General features: G+C 45.3%; 1 protein-coding gene across 1 annotated transcript in view; it reads right to left on the reverse strand.

Annotated features, from left to right (window-relative positions):
• Positions 1–395: 395 nt before the first annotated feature.
• The window catches only part of LRRC31 (leucine rich repeat containing 31), a 30,779-nt gene continuing 11,607 nt past the window's right edge, over positions 396–19,567 (reverse strand). The window contains exons 5-9 of the mRNA XM_075547880.1: positions 18,218–18,385; positions 16,593–16,757; positions 15,068–15,235; positions 12,960–13,127; positions 396–727 (exon numbers count right to left, since the gene is read on the reverse strand). Coding sequence (XP_075403995.1) covers positions 396–727; positions 12,960–13,127; positions 15,068–15,235; positions 16,593–16,757; positions 18,218–18,385 — 1,001 coding nt within the window. The remainder of the gene's footprint in view (positions 728–12,959; positions 13,128–15,067; positions 15,236–16,592; positions 16,758–18,217; positions 18,386–19,567) is intronic.

The raw sequence follows: 19,567 nt of genomic DNA on the forward strand, positions 1-19,567 counted from the left end.
CCTCTCAAGGTTACACTCTCTGATAAAAATATAAGTAGTCATCAAAATAACACGAGACTGTTACTCACTAGTATATTTTACATTAGAAAATTCTCTCAGACACATACACACACCCTTACATTTAGAACTGTTAGCATTAGGTAAAAACGAGACAGAAAATTTCAAAGCAAGAAAAAGTTACTAGAATTTAAATATTTTGGCAGGGCTTCTTACCATTAAGTGAACTAAGAATGCTCCCCGACAAGTACATTTCATAAAACATGCCACCCTTGGCTCACCATCCAGGCTCGGTCTCACTAAACAGCCCAGGTTGGTAGTTAATAGTGCTGGGAGTCATTCATATTCTTTTCCTCCTTTGGAGAGTGGTTTCCAGCCGTCAGACTTGGGAAACAAACTTACTGAACTCCACCATGGTCAAAGTGAATGATTCTTTTTTCTTCCTGGTGGAAGCATTCCAACTCTTCTTTCTGCAAAGCTGAGAGAACCCATCTTTGCATTCCTATCTCAGTGACTTCAGGAAGTTTGGTCATGGCACATAACAGGGGTCCAAACCATTGTCCACAATCCCGGAAGTTTGATGGCCGAAGGCTGACATCCAGCTCCATGAGCTCTTTGAGGAACTGCACACTCTGACAGAAGACGGTCCATCCTGTGTCATGGATACTGTCGTTATAGCTTAAGTCAAGCTTCCGCAGTCTAGCCAGGTGACCCGTCCGTATTAGTGATGCTGAAAAACAAAATCACTCTAAAGGCTACAGAACAAGAATATTCCTACCATGACAGCTTTCCACTTCCCAATCACACAGCCCCCCAGGATCGGTGACGCGGATAGCAATTACTAGTGGTTTACTTTTCACTCTTAACTTTATTCAGGGCGTCTGAGATTAACGACCGACTTCTCCATGCATCCCAGGTAGGACTCAAACATGGATTTTAATAACACTTTCCAAATCCCAATCAAAGAATTTATATTTATGTCACATTATTGCTTTCTGTTCACCTGCAGTCCCATTTCTTCCTGCACGCATTCCCTAATTAGATGTGGGGAGGAATGGCTGATTGACTTTAAAGCACCTCCGTGTTGCTCAGTACTGCTTAATTGCCTTTGCTCCTTCGGTAATACTTTATTCAGCAATCACTGAACTGACCACTTTTTAATGGTTTCGTTGCCATATAGTGCACACATCATACAAGTCAATGGTTTAACTCTACACAAGAGAGCGGTGCTTTCATCACCGCAGTCAACTGTAGAACACTTTCTTCCTTCTTGTGTCCGTTATTAGCGCCCCATTTCTACCCAACTCCTCCTCATAACCCTAAGAAAGCTATCATTCTGATGGTTGTTGCTGTCCTGAGTTTCCTATGAAGAAAATCATAGGAACAAAATAATAGAAAAGCCTCAACTCAAAACATAGCAGAAAGTAATAAAAACTAGAACAAGTTAAAAATCGGTCAAAAGGGAAAACAAAGGGTAAGAAGTTAAATTTTAACCCAACTATATCTACACTAATTTACTTTCCAAGGCGCCTTGTCTAGGGACAAAACTAATCACATCCTTCATCAGTGGACTGAGGGAATTCCATGGAGGTTTCGTCCTTGTGGGGCTCTGTAAATTGACTTTGGTTTTCACTATCATTCATAGCCTTCTGTAACCTGGGTGCTTAGAAGTTAAGCTCTAGTACAATCTCCCCATTCTTATTTTGGATTTTATTATTAAAAATCTTTCGATCACACTGGCTGGCGTGCTTCATCCGTGAACTGAGCACTTTCTATGAAGTGATGTTCAACACTGCAGGTGTGAGAAAGCAGAAGCTGAGTTTTTGTTGGGTTGAGCAGGGCAGATGGAGGCCCAATGATAGAATTCTTCCTGTAGCCAGCTGGATAATTTCTAATTCACCTTAAGAGACACTAGACAATTTTCCTTTTGAACAGTACATATTACACTGGCACTCAATAAATATTAGCTAATGTTGAAGCTAAGAAAAGATGAGTTCCCTAAGATATATTGGCAAATGGGCACATTCCCCTTTCAAACAAAAGCAGGAATACATTAGAGAAAGCAGATGAGTCTATGGAACCTCCATGCTGGAATCTACTGGTGACTGACCAGAGCTGCCTGAACCATCCTTTCAAGGTTGTCCACTGTGTTGTGAATTAGCTTACAGCAGGAGGAATCCTGTCTTTGGGCCTCAGTCTGCCCTGCTCAGCCTGACAACATACTCAGCTACCGATGTCTCATGCCTGCAGTGTTGGACATCAGTCCAGCCATTCTTGAATCTTGCCTCTGTAATGCTAAACATGCCCTTGCCTTTCAAGTATTTCTCACTCAGCATGGCTTCTATGCCAAGCAGGATGATCCAGCCTCATTGCTTGTCTGTGCTAATAGTTGCGGCCATGGCCTATTTGAGAGTTTAGCAGCCCATACCCTTTAAGAACCAGACTGTCGCCAGGTGTATCTCTCTTCTGTCTCACATCACTCCCAATACTCTTAAGACCTAGCTAAAAGTTAAAGACAATATCAATATCTCTTCTTTAAAATTGTTTATATTATGAAACATTTCAAGCACAAAAGTGAAGAGGGCTTTTAGAGGCCAAGGTGCGGGGAGGGCCAGCTGTGAAAATTAAAAAAGTAGAGAGAATAGGAGAGCGAACCTCTACGGACCGATCCATCGTTCCATTTTAACAGTTGCCAGTATTAGCCGAATCATGGCTAAGCTGCTGTCTTCTCTCTTTTTGCTTTTTAAAGCTATTTTAAACCAAATCCCAGGCATCCTATTTCATTTCACTTCTGCACATTTCAGTGTGTGTCTCCAACAAATAAGTATGTTCATGTTTATACCCATCTTGTCAGTATTGTACCTAACTAATAGCATTAACAGTGATTTTAAAAACCAAAGTTCATTGTCACAGAGCTAATTTTGACTTATCAAGAGAGTAGAACCGCCCTGTCAGGTTCCTGAGATAGCGAGTCTTTAGAGAAATAGACGGCGCATCTTTCTCCCAGGGAGCAGCTAATGGGCTCAAACTGGCTGGCAGCCACGATTTTTCTTTCCCAAACCATTTTATTAGGAGCTAATGCAGACTACATTCTATTCCATCGTTTAATCACATGAAGCAGTGTTTTACAATTGATACCCAAATCAGTTTCAAAGCATTTTCTTCCTCCTTGATATCAGCTCTACCTTACCCCCCTCCTCCCCCGCCATGCCCCCCAAGAACCTTATTCTCCTTGCCGTCCCTATAGGTTAATCTCTCCTGCATTTTGTATACTGGAAACCATAGAAACCCATGAAAAGGTTCAAGAAGGCTACCAACAATGACAAAACACAGCAGGGATAACCCAATATGAAAAAGAACCCACAGAAAATGTTAAACATCAGATCCAGTCCAAAGTGTATCAGAAAGAAGGTCAAGTGACAAGGTTTTAACCATTCAGACTGATCATTTTAATCCTGTACAGTGGTCTCTCAGTACGCTCTGTCTGATCACCCGGTTATTCCCGTCCCTATTAGAAGGAAATCGCAGGAGGCTTATTCCCTGTGCAGATCCTGCAAATGTATTTTGGCTTTCTACTGTCATCCATAGCCTTCTGTATACCAGAACCCCACAATTTAAGCTCTGATACTGTTTCCTCTTTTGGATTTGGATTATATAATTTACAGTTCTTGGATCACAGCTGTTGGGGGGCTTTTCCATGTGGACTTAGTAGACATCTCACTTAGATGGCTGCTTGTTTGGAAAGAAGCTTTTAAGACCCCAGACACTATTCTATCTGATAGCCGGGCACCATCTAGTGTCCTCACCACACTTTGCTGTAGCACTCATATCTTCCGGTTTCCTTCACGAGGGCGAGCATCGAACAGCCATGTGGTAAGAACTAATTGTTCTTAGATTGGAGCTAGGATTAAGGGCAAGCCCAAGTCCACTCCTGAATCTATGTTTTTTATCTGCCTCAGGCTGACTTTAGAGACATCCTTGCTAATTTATGGTAGAGAAGCTTATCGATCATCTCCCTGGAGCATAAAGACTTGCTGTTAATAGTGTCACTGATTAGCCCATGGTACTAATTTAAAAACACTACAGAGACAGGGAAATTGAACCAGTGTAGGCTAACTACATATCGCAAAACTTTGCTTACTCAGTTGTACGGAATAACTCTTTACATGACCAGACGTAATTTGCACAAACAATGGGAGTTGGTGGTCAGGCAAAATGTAGAGAAACATTCACTGGCAATGCCAGTCATGCGTCCACCAGAATAACACATATCTCATGACAGCAAGTACAGCAGCCAAGCTTTTCCAACACTGTGCCTCCCGAGCTCCTTAAATTGAAAAATAATCAGAAGAATGAAAAAAATCCTGGAAGACAACTTGATGATGGGTATGCTATTTAGTGAAATATAATATTGCATTTCATATTTATTATCTAAACACTTGAGAAGCAATATTATTCACATTAACAAGCTAAAGAACACTGGAAAGCATGATCATCTCAATAGATGCAGAAAAAGCATTTGAAAACTCTTCTTCATTATGAAAGGGTGAGAGTGCTGGCTATCAAAATATTAAAAATATAACATAACTTAAGATTTAGTTTGTCTAGAATCCCAAATGTAACAGCTCCCAGTCTTGCAGTAAAAATTCCTTTTAAGGCAGAAGTCCGAATGGCTAATAAACATATAAGAAAATGTTCCTGATCATTAGCCATAGGAGAAACGGAAATTAAAACAACTATGAGATACCACATAACACCCTCAAAGACAGCCCAATTCAAAAAAATCAGAAAGTAACAAGTGCTGGAGGGGCTGTGGAGAGATAGGAACTCTCATCCACTGCTGGTGGACATGTAGGTAAGTACAGCCACTATGGAAATCAATTTGGTGATATCTAAAACAGATGGAAATTGAGCTCCCATACAACCCAGCAATCCCCCTGCTGGGCATATACCCAGAAGAGGCAAGAAACAAACCATAGCCAGACATCTGTGCTCCAATGTTCATTGCAGTACAGTTCACAATTACAAGGAGTTGGAAACAACCCAAATTTACATAAGCGGCCAAATGGATTAAAAATCTGTGGTACTGATAGGATCGCTGAAGACAAATGAGTGCATAAGCAAATGCGGCAAAGAAAGCTGATGGTGCCTGGCTATCAAAAGAGATAGTGTCTGGGGTCTTAAAGGCTTGAAGGTGAACAAGCGACCATCTAGCTCAGAAGCAAAAAAGCCCACATGGAAGAAGCACACCAGCCAGTGCGATCACGAGGTGCCAAAGGGACCAGGTATAAGGCATCATGCAAAAAAAAAAAAAAGATATATGTATGTGTGTGTGTGTGTGTGTGTGTGTGTGTATGTGTGTGTGTGTGTGTGTGTGTGTGTATATACCATATTGAATGAAGGGGGAAGTGCAGAGTGGAGACCCAAGGCTCAAGTGTCGGCCACTGGAGATCCCCTCATAGAGGGGTTTAGGAGAGGAGATGGGTCAGTCAGGGTGCGAGGTAGTATCGATGAAGAACACAGCTTTCCCCCAGATCCTGGATGCTTCCTCCCCCCAACTACCATGATCCGAATTCTACCTTGCAGGCCTCGATAGGGCAGAGGTTGTACACTGGTGCATATGGGGGCTGGAGGCACAGGGAATCCAGGGTGGATGATACCTTCAGGACCAAGGATGTGAGGGGCGATGCTGGGAGAGTGTAGGGTGAGTGGGTTGGAAAGGGGGAACTGATTACAAGGATCCACGTGTGACCTCCTCCCTGGGAGAGGGACGGCAGAGGAGGGGGGAAGGGAGACTCCAGATAGGGCAAGATATGACAAAATAACGATGTATAAATTACCAAGGGCACATGAGGGAGGGGGAAAAAAAAGAGGACCTGATGCAAAGGGCTTAAGTGGAGAGCAAATGCTTTGAGAATGATTGGGGCAGGGAATGTGCGGATGTGCTTTATACAATTGATGTATGTATATGTATGGATTGTGATAAGAGCTGTATGAGCCCCTAATAAAATGTTTTTTAAAAATCTGTGGTACTTACATACAGTGGAGTACTACATATCCCTAAGCAGCATTAATGAATGCATAAAGCACATTGCCTCATGGGAAGAGCTGGAGGAAATTATGCTAAGTGAAGTAGACCAACCACAACAGGACAAGTACAACATGAGTCTGCTGAGATAAGCTTAAAAATGCAAAAGGGATAGGGGAAAAGCTACTATATGCATATATTCCTGGGGTGAGGTCCAGGTAGTATGGCAGGGGCCAAACCCAATCCAGGGATACATATGGCAGTCAGCTAAAAAGGATGAGAAATAAAGAAAGAAAGGAAAGGGAAGGAAGGAAGGAAAAAGACATGGGTAGCAAGGGAACAGGGCACTAACCCATTCAAGGGGAGGGTATTGCTTATATCTCCACAGGAGAGGGAGAGAGGGACCAGACTTCAACCTGGTACACCAAGACATGAATGCAACATACCGGCAAGAATCAGGAAGCCAACATGGATTGCGGGGCCAGCCCCCATCCCAACTATATGGACACCACCCCTTCCCCCAGAAGAATGCACTTCAGAGGACAGCACTGAAGCTACAGCTCTGGGAGAGGGGCGCATCTGATCAGCGCACACGGGAGCAAATGAAGAGGAAATGAGACAGAGTGGAACACATCCTGGCCCACCAAGCCCTGAGGACCAATATTCCTGCTCAGAGCACCCAATGCACAGAAAGGACCACAGGGCCGGCCCCACCAGAGGAACACAATGTCTCTCACTGACCTATAGTGCTACATGGGGGACAACACTGGAGGCACAGTGCAGGAATTGTTCCCAATTTGACCCCACTACACTGGGGCAAAATGCTAAGGGCAAGCAACAGAGCAGCAAGGGGAGCAAAGCAATGAAGTCCCCAGGGAATACCAAAACCAGACTTTGACCAGAAAACACCCATAAAGGTCAACAAACAGACCTGTAACTATAAGCTTTTTTGTTGTGTTTCTTTTTTGTTTTCTTTTATTGATTTGTTTTGCTCTGTCTTGTTTTTGTGCATATTATTATTTCTACAGGTCTATCGAGATAAGATAGGTGAGATAAGCAATCTGGAGGAGAAAACAACTGAACCAGCGGTTCTGGGGAGACATGGGAGAGGAGGAGGCGGAGTAAAGGAAGTGAGTGTTAACAAATCCAGGGATAAGGGAACAACAAGTGATCTAAAATCGATGGCAAAGAGGGCATAGCATGCCTCATAGGGCTTGATTAAGGGCAATGTAACTGAGAGGAATTACTGAAACTGAAGGCTGAAGATGATAATGGGACAAGAGGAAAGTAAAAGGAAATAGATGAAAGAACTAGGAGGCAAAGGACATCTATAGATGTCTAAATATAGGCATGTATATATAAAAATATATTTATATATAATGATAGGAAAATAGATCTATGTACATATATTTATATGTTAAATATTAAGGTAGCAGATGGACATTGGGCCTCTACTCAAGTACTTCCTCAATGCAAGAACACTTTGTTCTAATAACCTGGCATTCCATGATGCTCACCTTCCCAACATGATCGCTGAAAACAAAATGGGTGCATAAGCAAATGTGGTGAATAAAGCTGATGGTGCCTGGCTATCAAAAGATATAGCATCTGGGGTCTTAAAGACTTGAAGATAAACAAGCGGCCATCGAGCTGAGAAGTAACAAAGTCTACAAGGAAAAAGCACACCACCCTGTGTGATCACGAGGTGTGGAAGGGATGAGGTAGTAGGCATGAAAGACCCAGAACAAAAAATCATATCAATGTGAATGAGGGGGAGTGCAGAGTGGAGACCCAAAGCCCATCTGTAGACAATTGGACATCCCTTTACAGAAGGGTCACAAGGAAGAGATGAGCCAGTCAGGATGCAGTATAGCACCGATGAAACATACAACTTTCCTCTAGTTCTTTAATGCTTCCTCCCGTCCCCAACTTCGACCTTACAAATCCAGCTAGACCAGGGCATGTACACAGGTACAGATAAGAGCTGGAAGCACAGGGAATCCAGGACAGGTAAACCCCTCAGCACCAATAATGAGAGTAGCGATACCAGGAGGGTTGGGGGAGGTGATGGAGAAAGGGGGAACCGAGCACAATGGTGTACATACAACCCACTCCCTGAGGGACGGACAACAGAAAGGTGGGTGAAGGGAGACCAGTCAGTGTAAGACAAGAAAAAAAATTTATAATAATAATCACAACAAATGGGTCATGAGGGAGGGAGGGAAAAACAAGGAGCTGATATGAGGGGCTCAAGTAGAAAAAATATCTTGAAAACGATGATTCCAACATGTCCAAATGTGCTGACACGATGGATGGATGTATGGATTGTGATAAGAGCTGTACAAGCCCCCAATAAAATGATTTTTTAAAGGTATCTCCTAAAAGCCTAGAGTTAAAATCACACTGAAGACATTGTTTTCTCCTTAAGACTGGGAACAGGCAAGGACAGCTGTGCTCTCATCACATTGGGCATTGTCCTGAAAAGCTTACCCAGCTAAGTAAGAGGGAGAATGATAACAAAGACATGCGCAGAGGAAAGGAAATAGTTAAACAAATGATCTCTAATCACAGATGATACGATCATTTATACAAAAACCTCCACAGAATCTACCCCAAAAACACCTAGGATTACTACGGGAGTTCAACACGTTTATCATGTAAAAAGTCAATACAAACCCATCATTTTAGTTCTACAGACTAGCAACGACCAATTTAAACAGTCAAACCCACTGCCGCCAAGTGCATTCTACTCAGGCACGTCTGCAGGACGGAGTGGCGCTGCCCGCAGGGTTTCTAGGCTGTAAAGCCGGATGGAAACACAGGGCCGCGTTTCCCCATGAGTCAGCTGCTGGGCTCCAGCCCCAGGCTTTCGGGTAGCAGCTCAGTGCCTCAGCACTGGGCATCAGCGCTCCTTAATGAATGATGGAGCATCAGACATTTTAAAACAGTACCTTTTTATAATAGCATTTAACAATGGAATATCTAGTTGTAAATTTAACAAAATATGTGCAAGACCTATATGTTAAAAACTACAAAACCCCAATGTAAAAAAAAATATCTAAGTCAGTAGCTAGATTAAGTTTTACACCCACTCCTCACCTATCAACATGGTAGGTTCTAAAGAACAGGTGTTCTTCCATGGCCATCAAGCCCATGCTGACTCATAGTGACCCAGTAGGGCAGGGTAGGACTGCCCCAGTGAGTTTCCAAGACTACCACTCTTGATGACTGTACAAGCCTCATCTTTTCTCCAAGGAGTAGCTGGTGGTTTCGAACTATTGACCACCTGGTTACCAACTCGTAACCACTATGGCACCAGGACTCTTAAAGAACAGGTAGTTCTCCTAATTGCTTCCTCCCCCACCCCCACAATCATGATCCCAATTCTACCTTGCAAATCTGGCTAGACCAGAGGAAGTACACTGGTACAGATAGGAACTGGAAACCCAGGGAATCCAGGGCAGATGATCCCTTCAGGACCAATGGTGAGAGTGACGATACCGGGAGGGTGGAGGGAGGGTGGGTTGGAAAGGGGGAATCGATTACAAGGATCTCCATATAACCTCCTCCCTGGGGGACGGACAACAGAAAAGTGGGTGAAGAGATACGTCAGACAATGCAAGATATGACAAAATAATAATTTGTAAATTATCAAGGGTTCACGAGGGAGAGGGGAGCAGGGAGGGAGGGGGGGAAAAGAACAGGTAGTTCTGCAAAAATTCACATTATGTGAAAATAGAAAATGGCCACATCAAATCACAGTATAGAGCAGGGGGTCCTCAAACTATGGCCTGCGGGCCCCATGCAGCCTGCGAGGACATTTATCCGGCCCACCGGGTGTTTTTGCCCCATTTGTTTTGTACTTCAAAATGAGATATGTGCAGTGTGCGTAGGAATTTGTTCATAGATTTGTTTTAAAACTATAGTCCAGCTCTCTAACGGGTCTGAGGGACAGTGAACTGGCCCCCTGTTTAAAAAGTTTGAGGACCCCTGAATAGAGGAAGACTGCATCATCATAATTGTCTAGTTACATCATTGTATAGCTGGAGCACCACTGAGAAACAGGCACAGCCCAAACCAAGCAGACAAAAATTCACTGCCATCAAGTGGATGTAAATTCACAGTGACTCTACTGGACAGGGTAGAACTGCCCACTGTGAGCTTTTGAGACCATAACTCTTTATGGGAGTAGAAAGCTCCATCTTTCTCCCAAGGGGAATCTGGTGGCTTCAAACTGCTGACCCTGTGGTTAGCACCCCAACACATAACCACCGGGCCACCAGTGTTCCACATGACCAGATAAGTGGACCCTTAACGGAGCCATTATGGCTATGATGTTATTCGTGCCTTACAATTTGGTGTTTGTCATTGCCAGATATACACTGTGAATGCTCCAAATAGAGTATATTTTCCACCATTATTGTTAAGGAAAAGACAAAACAGACTTGGAGAGAACTATTTGAAAATTACAAATATTTTTGGTAAGGAATTTTTATCCAGAAAATCTACAGAATCCCTTAAATCCATCAACATGTAAATAATGCACTTTTTTAAATTAGGTAAAGGCCTAGGACAGCCATTTCCCCAAAATATATACAGACAGCTGGCAAGGAAACATGTCATTTCGTCATTAGAGAGATGCAAATGAAAAGCTCAATGTTTTTATTCTCCGTCTTCTAATTACAGTGCCTTCCTGTCTGTTTGGCCAGAGCTTGTGTTTTGAAAAAATGCAAATTTGTTCAAACTAGATTCAAATACTTAGGGACCATGTGAACAAATCCTACATTTGCATACAAATGAGGCTTTCCTGAGAAACGCAAGGTGAACACACAGTGCACCTGACTGAAGCAAGCTAGGTGTAAACACAAACAGGGACAAGACTTGCCCTTCCCCATCTGGCGTTAGACCTCGCCACTGGAAGGAGTAGGAGCGCCTTCCACCACCTCCACGAAGTCACCAGCTGCAGCCCTCGGCCCGAGCCCTTTCTCCTTTCCTCCCAGCCAGTTTGCACGGCTGCCCTGCTTTCTCTCTGCTGCTCTCTCTTCTTTCCCGAGCTCCCCTTTGACCTCTTCCTCTCGCTCACAGTGGCGGGCAGGGGCAGCGGGGAAACTAGGGGAGGCAGAGCGAGGGTGAGTGACCCGCTTCCATAAACCCGCTTTAAAGAAAAAGTGCATGTCCCTGTAGTCTTCATGTACTTCTAAACTGTTTGACGGGTATAAAACTGCCACTTTCTTTTGAATGTATTAGGGATGAGGTTGTGAGTGTAAGGATGAACAAAGACACCACTGCAGGAGCAACTACCCCGGACCTTTCACTTGAAGGGACGCTTGTTCTTTGAGTGATCTGCAGTGGGGGTGGACAGTAGTGATGTGCAGTGGGGATGGACAGCAGTGATGTGCAGTGGGGGTGGACAGCAGTGATGTGCAGTGGGGGTGGACAGCAGTGATGTACTGTGGGGATGGACAGCAGTGATGTGCAGTGGGGGTGGACAGCAGTGATGTGCAGTGGGGGTGGACAGCAGTGATGTACTGTGGGGATGGACAGCAGTGATCTGCAGTGGGGGTGGACAGAAGTGATGTGCAGTGGGGGTGGACAGAAGTGATCTGCAGTGGGGGTGGACAGCAGTGATCTGCAGTGGGGATGGACAGCAGTGATCTGCAGTGGGGGATGGGCAGCAGTGATCGGCAGTGGGGAGTGGACAGCAGTGGTCTGCAGTGGGGGTGGACAGCAGTGATGTGCAGTGGGGGTGGACAGCAGTGATGTGCAGTGGGGGTGGACAGCAGTGATGTGCAGTGGGGGTGGACAGTAGTGATGTGCAGTGGGGGTGGACAGCACTGATCTGCAGTGGAGGTGGACAGCAGTGATCTGCAGTGGAGGTGGACAGCAGTGATGTGCAGTGGGGGTGGACAGCAGTGATGTGCAGTGGAGGTGGACAGCAGTGATGTGCAGTGGGGGTGGACAGCAGTGATGTGCAGTGGAGGTGGACAGCAGTGATGTGCAGTGGGGGTGGACAGCAGTGATGTGCAGTGGACGGTGGACAGCAGTGATCTGCAGTGGCGGGCAGAGGGGAGATGGGAGATGGAGATAGTCCTCTCCCATTCATTGTTTCCCCCTGGGCAGTGGGCACACAAAGGTGATTTTTGGAGATATTCAGGTAAAGTATGATATAACCTAAAATTTCATAACATAACATATTCTTTATTCAGTCTCTTCCCATCTCTCAAGATAGTCATAATCCTCCTCATCGTTTTTCGAGCTAAAAGAGAAGGAACTCTCCTTCACCCTTTCATCTGGAAACAGCCTAATAAGGTCTATGACTAATGACCCCTGTCTTTCACTTGTGGTGAAGATCAACTTTTCCTGTTTAAGCAAAAGTATTCATGAATGTTGCACACATGGAAGCTGTACAATGTCTTCATTTTTTTTGTTTGCACGGGAGGCTGATGCTTGGTTGACACTGAGCTTAGCAGGAAGCCCTGAAGGCTCTCGTGTCTGAGGGGAGTGAAGTGCAGAAGCTAGTTGCTGTCTCCTCACCATCACCTCTAGGTCCATCTCCATGAATGAAACAAACTTCGCTGTCTTTTCAGTTATAATTGATGACATAGAGGGCTGTGTACTGAGCTGTTAACCACAAGGTCAGTCGTTCGAACCCACAGCTGCTCTGAGGGAGAAAGAGCTCTGTTTCCCATGAAGATTTACACCCAAGGGCCAGCTCTACTCTGTCCTATAGAGCTGATGTAATTTAGAAGGGGCTCAATTACAATGGGTGCATTTGGGTTATTTGTCTGAAACGTGTCTCTCCTAATCAGCTGTTGGGGGAAAGGGAAGCTATGCATAGGATTTAGCTGGCCTCCCACCGCCTCAGCCCTGTGCTGGACAGGGCAGGTGTGCTGGCTTTGCCTGCACAGGCAGATCTGGAAGCAGTGATACAAACCCAGGAGAACCACGTCTTCCGTCACCAGGGAGCAGCTGCTCAGTGTCAGCACTTGAAGAGAGGATGACAGCTCCAGTGTGTCCAGGAGGAGATTCAGGTTGCCACCAACACATTTATTCCAAGAAAGGTCCAATACTTCTAGACCAGGCAGGTGCATGGAGGCTTCAGCTGAAGGTGACAGAGAGTAACAATCATTTAGGCTTCCCGAGCGATTAGGAGGCTTCATTCTGAAGAACTCACACCGGGACAACGCAGCAGTATCACAGGTTAGGAAGGTGGTCAGTACTGTTTTCTCCTGCTTAAAATTCAGGGCCTCCATTCATGTTTTCCATTGTCATGGAGGGAAAGGAAGAATTAAATGGGGTACACTCTCAGCCGGGGTCTTTCACTTCCTGTTGAGGAAGGAGAAAGAGGCCGAGGGCTCAAAACAGCTGGTCAAGGGTTCTAGAGGGCTCCCTGGTGGGTGACCATTCCACGGGGCACAGTCCACGGGGCACTCCCGCTGACACAGAGACAAGCAAGCCTCACCGGGTCTTTGAAACACCCACATGCGATAACGTAGCAACTACCAAGGCAAGGAAGAACACAGAGGTATCTTACAAACTTTTATAAAGAAAATTCAAAGACGGGCTGCTTGAGTCTTAGTTGACCCTAAGGTTAGCATTGGCCACAACTTTTCCTCTACCACAACGGCCACTTAGAGCTTTAATTATTCTGCTTTCTTTCTAAAATATGTGTTCAAGGGACAAACAACACATTCTTCAATAATATCTAACTGAGAAAAGCTCTCCCACTCAGCAGAGAGATCTACCAATAAGAAAAGAAACTTTTTTTCTTCTTCCAGAAGAAACTTAGAGAATGGTATACAGTTACTTGATTGTCTTCTTCATAAGAATGGGATGGCAGATTTATGCCAGATGGTGTAATTTAGTGTCAAAGCTACTTGATTACGATTCCTTCATCATACTGTTATATTTGGAAAGGGCTGTGTATTTTGAAAATACTTAAATTTCTTTTTCCCCCCATGAGTTTTAGCTTTTAAAATCACTTTATTGGGGGCTCTTGCAACTCTTGTTACAAATCATACATCGTTGTATCTGACATATTCGTATATATATTTCATCATTCTTTTCTAGACATTTACTTTCCATTGAGCTCTTGGGATCAGCTCCTTTGTTTTCTCCACCCCACCCCAACCCTTGTGGCCCCTTAATAGATTGTTAATTATTTTCATATCTCACACGGACTGCTGTCTCCCTTCCCCTCTGCTTTCTGTTGTTCTTCCCTCTGGATGGGGGAGTGTGGTTATGTGCCATTCATTGCGATCGGTGCTTTAAATTTCTTTAAAAAACATTTTTCTCTTAAGAATATCCCATTTTTCCAACTAAGAAGTATTGTTCTGAAACACCATGTTGTCCTCGAATTCATTTTGGGTGTCACTGTGCTAACTGAATGTTAGTCTAAGCAGTGGAATGTGGTGTGTGTGTGTGTGTGTGTGTGTGTGTGTGTCCTCTTAACCATTTGGGGGATGGTGGACCCTTCTGAGATATTATTTACTTTACCTACTTCGTTGATGCAGAGAATACCTACGAATGAAATCATCATGATCTGAATAATCCCCTTTAACATCAATGAACTGTGATGGTTTTCCCTGCCTTTTCAATGTTACTCCAGAGCCACGCGTACATACCTGAAGAGCCACCTAGGGCCATGAGCTGCAGTTTGCTGAGCCCTGTCCTAGGCTGAGGTGTCTCTGTGGCCTGCAGGCCTGTCCAGACTCCCAGCCAACACACAATCCCCATGGTCATTGCCTTCTTTGCCTCCCGAGCCACACAGTAACCCCAGTCCACAGGGCGCCTCATCACAAGTACAAGCTGCTGTGGACATGAGGCCGGCGCTGTCCATAGACAGTTTGCACGTTAACTGGTCAACCCGCAGTGCTAACCTCATCCGTGTGGCCCGCAGCAGAACACCCATTTCCTGACTAGAAGATACACACGCACTTCACCATTGGGCCCGAGGCCGGCCTGGGGTGGGAATCTGTCCTTGGAGGATCCAGGGCAGCTGTGGCCTGGTGCCTGGGAGGGTGGGACCATCCGTTCTCTTACCCAGAGCTGTAAAGGGCTCCTTTCCCAAAGCACAGTTGTTGAGCAGCAAAGACTTCAACGCGGGTAAAAACCGGAGCCTGCTGAGCAGGTTTTCTGAAGAACTGCCCATCTTTCTGTTAGCGGACAAATCCAGTTCTTGAAGATTCGAGAGCAAAGGAATGACCTGGGCTGTGAAAATATCACTCAGTGAGCACGACGCCGGCTCCAGCACGCTCCAAGTGTCTCCCGGATCTTTGGTCTCTAGCATCTGGCAGGCAGAGCTCCACAGTTGGACCCCGACACCCCTCTCCCCGCCCCCCCCAATGCATACCCGTCGACTGCATAAACCAGCCATTCTTCTCAGGAGGCAGTGTGCTTCTCTAGAGGTTGAGAGCAAAGACTTCAGAGAGAGAGAGAGAGAGAGAGAGAGAGAGAGAGAGAGAGAGAGAGAGTGTCCTGGACTCTAATCGATAGTCTGTTACTGGGGAACTGAGTGATTTGGGACAAATAACGGAACCTCTCAGAATATGGGGCTTTCTCCTGCACGATGACCTCATAGGGCCATTTGGATGATAAATGACTTGGTCTATGTAAAATGCCTAGCACAGAGTCTGGCATACATGAACTCTTCAATGAGTATGTAATATATTTTTTCTAAGACTCTGTGTAAAGCAATGTGACCGATAATTTATGCCAACTTGACTTTGTATAAAAGTGTCGGGATGCCAGGAGGGTAGAGGGAAGGTGGGGGGAGGAGGGGAGGAAGGGGGAACCGATGGTAATGACTGACATATACCACACCCCCCAGGGAGATGAATAACAGAAACATGAGTGAAGGGAGATAGTGGATAGTGTAAGACATGAAAATAATTGTAATTTATAATTTATCAAGGGATCATGAGGGTGGGAGGGAGGGAAAAAAAGAAGAGCTGGTACCAAATAGAAAATAAATGTTTAGAAAATGATCATGGCAACATATGTACAAATATGCTTGACACATTGATTTGATAAGAGCTGTAAGAGCCTCAATCAAATGATTTTTTAAAAAAGTGTCAGGATGGAATGTAGCCTGTCAATCAGGTCACAGCCTGAAGATGCCCTCCTGGGGCTGAGGCCTTCGTATAAGGGAGAAAGGGGGAAACTCCCGCTCCCTCTGCCCCTTCCTTATCAGCTTGCTGACACTCTGCCCACTCCCAGGGGTGGCCGCCTGTGGGCTCCCTGACCGTGACAGCTGTGGGTGCCCTGACATGCTTCCACTGACAACCTTGGATCCACGTGACTCTGCACCTACCAGCCTCTGATAGCTCTATACCCCCCGGGGGTGGGTGTGTAACAGCGGGGAATGGAGAGGGTAATGAGGAGAGATCAAAGAGGGCAATAAGGATTAAAGTGCAATGGAAATGACCAGCCAACACTGCTTGATAGGACTGAACTACATGTGGATTATGCTCTAGTGTAATGACTTAGGGGGGATATTAAATATGCACCTTGAACTTTCCCCGTTTCCAAACATCTGCCCATGTTGCCCTGGCCCTGCAGTACTCACTCAGCCACGTCACGTCGTCTGCCGTCAGGGAGCACTGGCGGAGACTGAGGACTTGCAGGTGCTTCAGCGTGGCCATGTGGGCTGGCGAGGCTTCAAACCCTCCGCCCAGAGCCTTGTTGCAGGACAGATCTAGTCTTCTTAGATTGCGCAGGTGTCTAAAAGCATCTGCAAGAAGTCCACATCCCTTCTGACATTATTGCAAGGCGCAGGAAGGAGGGCAGCAAGGGAGAAGGCGGCTTTGGAGGGAAGAGGTAACTCAGAGGAGGATAACTGGCTTTCCTACCACCCACTGAGGGGTGGCAACAGCACCCCTTCTTTATGATCTGCATGGACTGCCAGAGGTGACGACCCGAGCCCTGCACCTGATGCTCCCCTTCGAGTTTCCCCAGAACGTGAGACGTGAGATTACAAGAAGGCTTTTACAGAACGTGAGACGTGAGATTACAAGAAGACACAGTTTCCATCGACATGGACACGCTGCATCGGGGAACGCGTTTTGTTCTGTGTAGGATACGCATGGTCGCAACCAAGTGTTTCCCACGTGAACATTCTTTACCTGCACCATTGAGTGGCATCGTGTCCATCAGTTCCTACAACCATCACACACCCCCTCCTCTCTGCATTTTCTCACCCCCCCTTAACAGAAGCTCGTCTTCCCAAAGCAAGCAGCCCTCCGGGAGGAAGTTTTAACCACAGAGGCCACTAACGTCATTCTTTCATCAGTACCAACTCCATCCACTGCCGAGTACAAAGTAACGCAGAAAAATCTCGGAGGGAGAGTAAAATTGGTAGTGTAAGCAGCAATTTTGGTGATGGCAGAAAGCTTTGTTTTCCTCTATTGTTTATCATACACCTAAAACATCATACCCTTTTCGGGTCAGCCACTTAAAAATTATTTTTGTAACAAAGACAGTCTATGCTCACTGGAAACTATATTGAAAATAAGTAGAACACAACGATTTAAATTGCCTATAACTGTATTCCCCATAGCTAGTGAAACAGTTAAGGTTTATTGTGCCAACCTGGCAGATAAACACATGTGGGCTTAATTGAAGGGCGGAGGGATAAATGGCTCAGTGAGCCTCCCCTTTCGAGTTCTTGGGTCTCTTGCTTTCTGATGGTCGCACCAGGATGCCACTGCATTAGCCAGTGCCCTGCTTCAGCTGGCAAGGCTCACTTCCTGCAAGATATCCCTGAGGAGAAGCCGCATGGACCTACCCTGATGCAGCCCTGTGTGCTGGAGCAGCCGTGTGGAGACCCCTGCCAGCGCTGAGAGGCTTACATTCTCACTGACTCAGCTTTCCTCCTGCAGTCGGAATCATAGTGTGTGTTTTGTGAGATGGAGGAGGACTTTGAGGACTGGTGTTGGACATATGGGTTAATGTTGGACTCATGGGCTTGGGCAGCAGTGGGTAGGGATGCTTTCTTAATGTACACTTACTCTTTATATAAAACTCTCATATATATGTATATGTATATGTGTGTATATATGTATATATATATATATATGAGCTTCTGTGGACTTGTTTCCCTAGTTTACCCAGACTAACACAGCCAGTTTCTATTTTACTATATTGCCCAACAGTTTAAATAATATATACCAAGTTCCATCATTGTTAACTCACCCAATATTTTGATACTGTCTTGTGATAGTCCACACGAATGTAATTTCAATACCTTGAGATTTGAGGTACTTTCTAACCCCCGAGCAATACTGTTTAGACTACCGCAGATGTTTCTGTTCAAGGAAAGGTCAAGTATCTCAAGGTTTTGCAGCATAGGTAGCAGCTGACCTGGAAAAGGAAAACCCAACATGAGGGGAAAACAGGAAGATGCAGGTTGGGAAAGTTGGGGCAAGCAGTGGGGAGTATAGCTTAGTGTCACCGAGGGTTTTAGTCAGGTTCCTGGGACCCTGCTCTCAGCTACCTACAGGCTGGCAGTTCAAACCCAGCCAGTGGCGTTGTCAGTCCAGCCTGATGATGATCTAGTTCAGTTAGATGACAGCCAAGAAAATCCCAAGAAGCAGTTCTACTGTGTAACACACGGAGGCGCCATGAATAGCAATCACCGTAAAGGCCTCCCGGTTGTTTTTCATTTGTTCGGGGCGTGGTTTCAAGTTGGTGCATTCCAGTTCTTCCCTCTGCTGACAACTCGCACCTCCACCTCCCACTATTGCAGCGGAATCTCCATTTTAGGAAGACCACCCAATGATGATTCTTGTTCTTTGGTGTCTGCCACCTGATCCCTTCAACACCTCATGATCACACAGGTTGGTGGGCTTCTTCCCTGTGGACTTCCTTTGTTGCTTCTCAGCTAGGTGGCCTCTTGTTTATCTTCAAGCCTTTAAGACCCCATATGCTATATCTTTGATAGCTGGGCACCATCAGCTTTCTCTAGTTCTTAAATGCTCCCCCTCCCCCACTATCATGATCCCAATTCTACCTTGCAACCTGGTTAGACCAGAGGATGTACAGTGGTGCAGATAGGAACTGGAAACACAGGGAATCCAGGACAGATGAACCCCTCAGGACCAGTGGTGAGAGTGATGATACCGGGAGGGTAGAGGGAAGTGGGGGTAGAAAGGGGAAGCCAATTACAAGGATCTATATATAACTTCCCTGGGAGATGAACAACAGAAAAGTGGGTGAAGGGAGACATTGGGCAGTGTAAGATATGATAAAATAATAATTTATAAATTATCAAGGGTTCATGAGGGAGGGGGGAGATGAGAGGGAGGGGAAAACATGGAAAATGAGGAACTGATTCTAAGAGCCCAAGCAGAAAGCAAATATTTTGAGAATGATGAGGGCCATGAATGTACAAATGTGCTTTATACAACTGGTGTATGTATGGATTGTGATAAGAGTTGTATGAGCCCCCAATAAAATAATTAAAAAAGAAAAGAGGACCACCCAACAGGTTGTTTTTAAGGATCCTTGTTGAGATGTAGAGTCTGGTTCAGTCTGTCTGAGGTG

Source organism: Tenrec ecaudatus, chromosome 4 (genome assembly GCF_050624435.1).
Source record: "Tenrec ecaudatus isolate mTenEca1 chromosome 4, mTenEca1.hap1, whole genome shotgun sequence".
In the NCBI taxonomy this organism is placed as follows: Eukaryota; Metazoa; Chordata; class Mammalia; order Afrosoricida; family Tenrecidae; genus Tenrec; species Tenrec ecaudatus.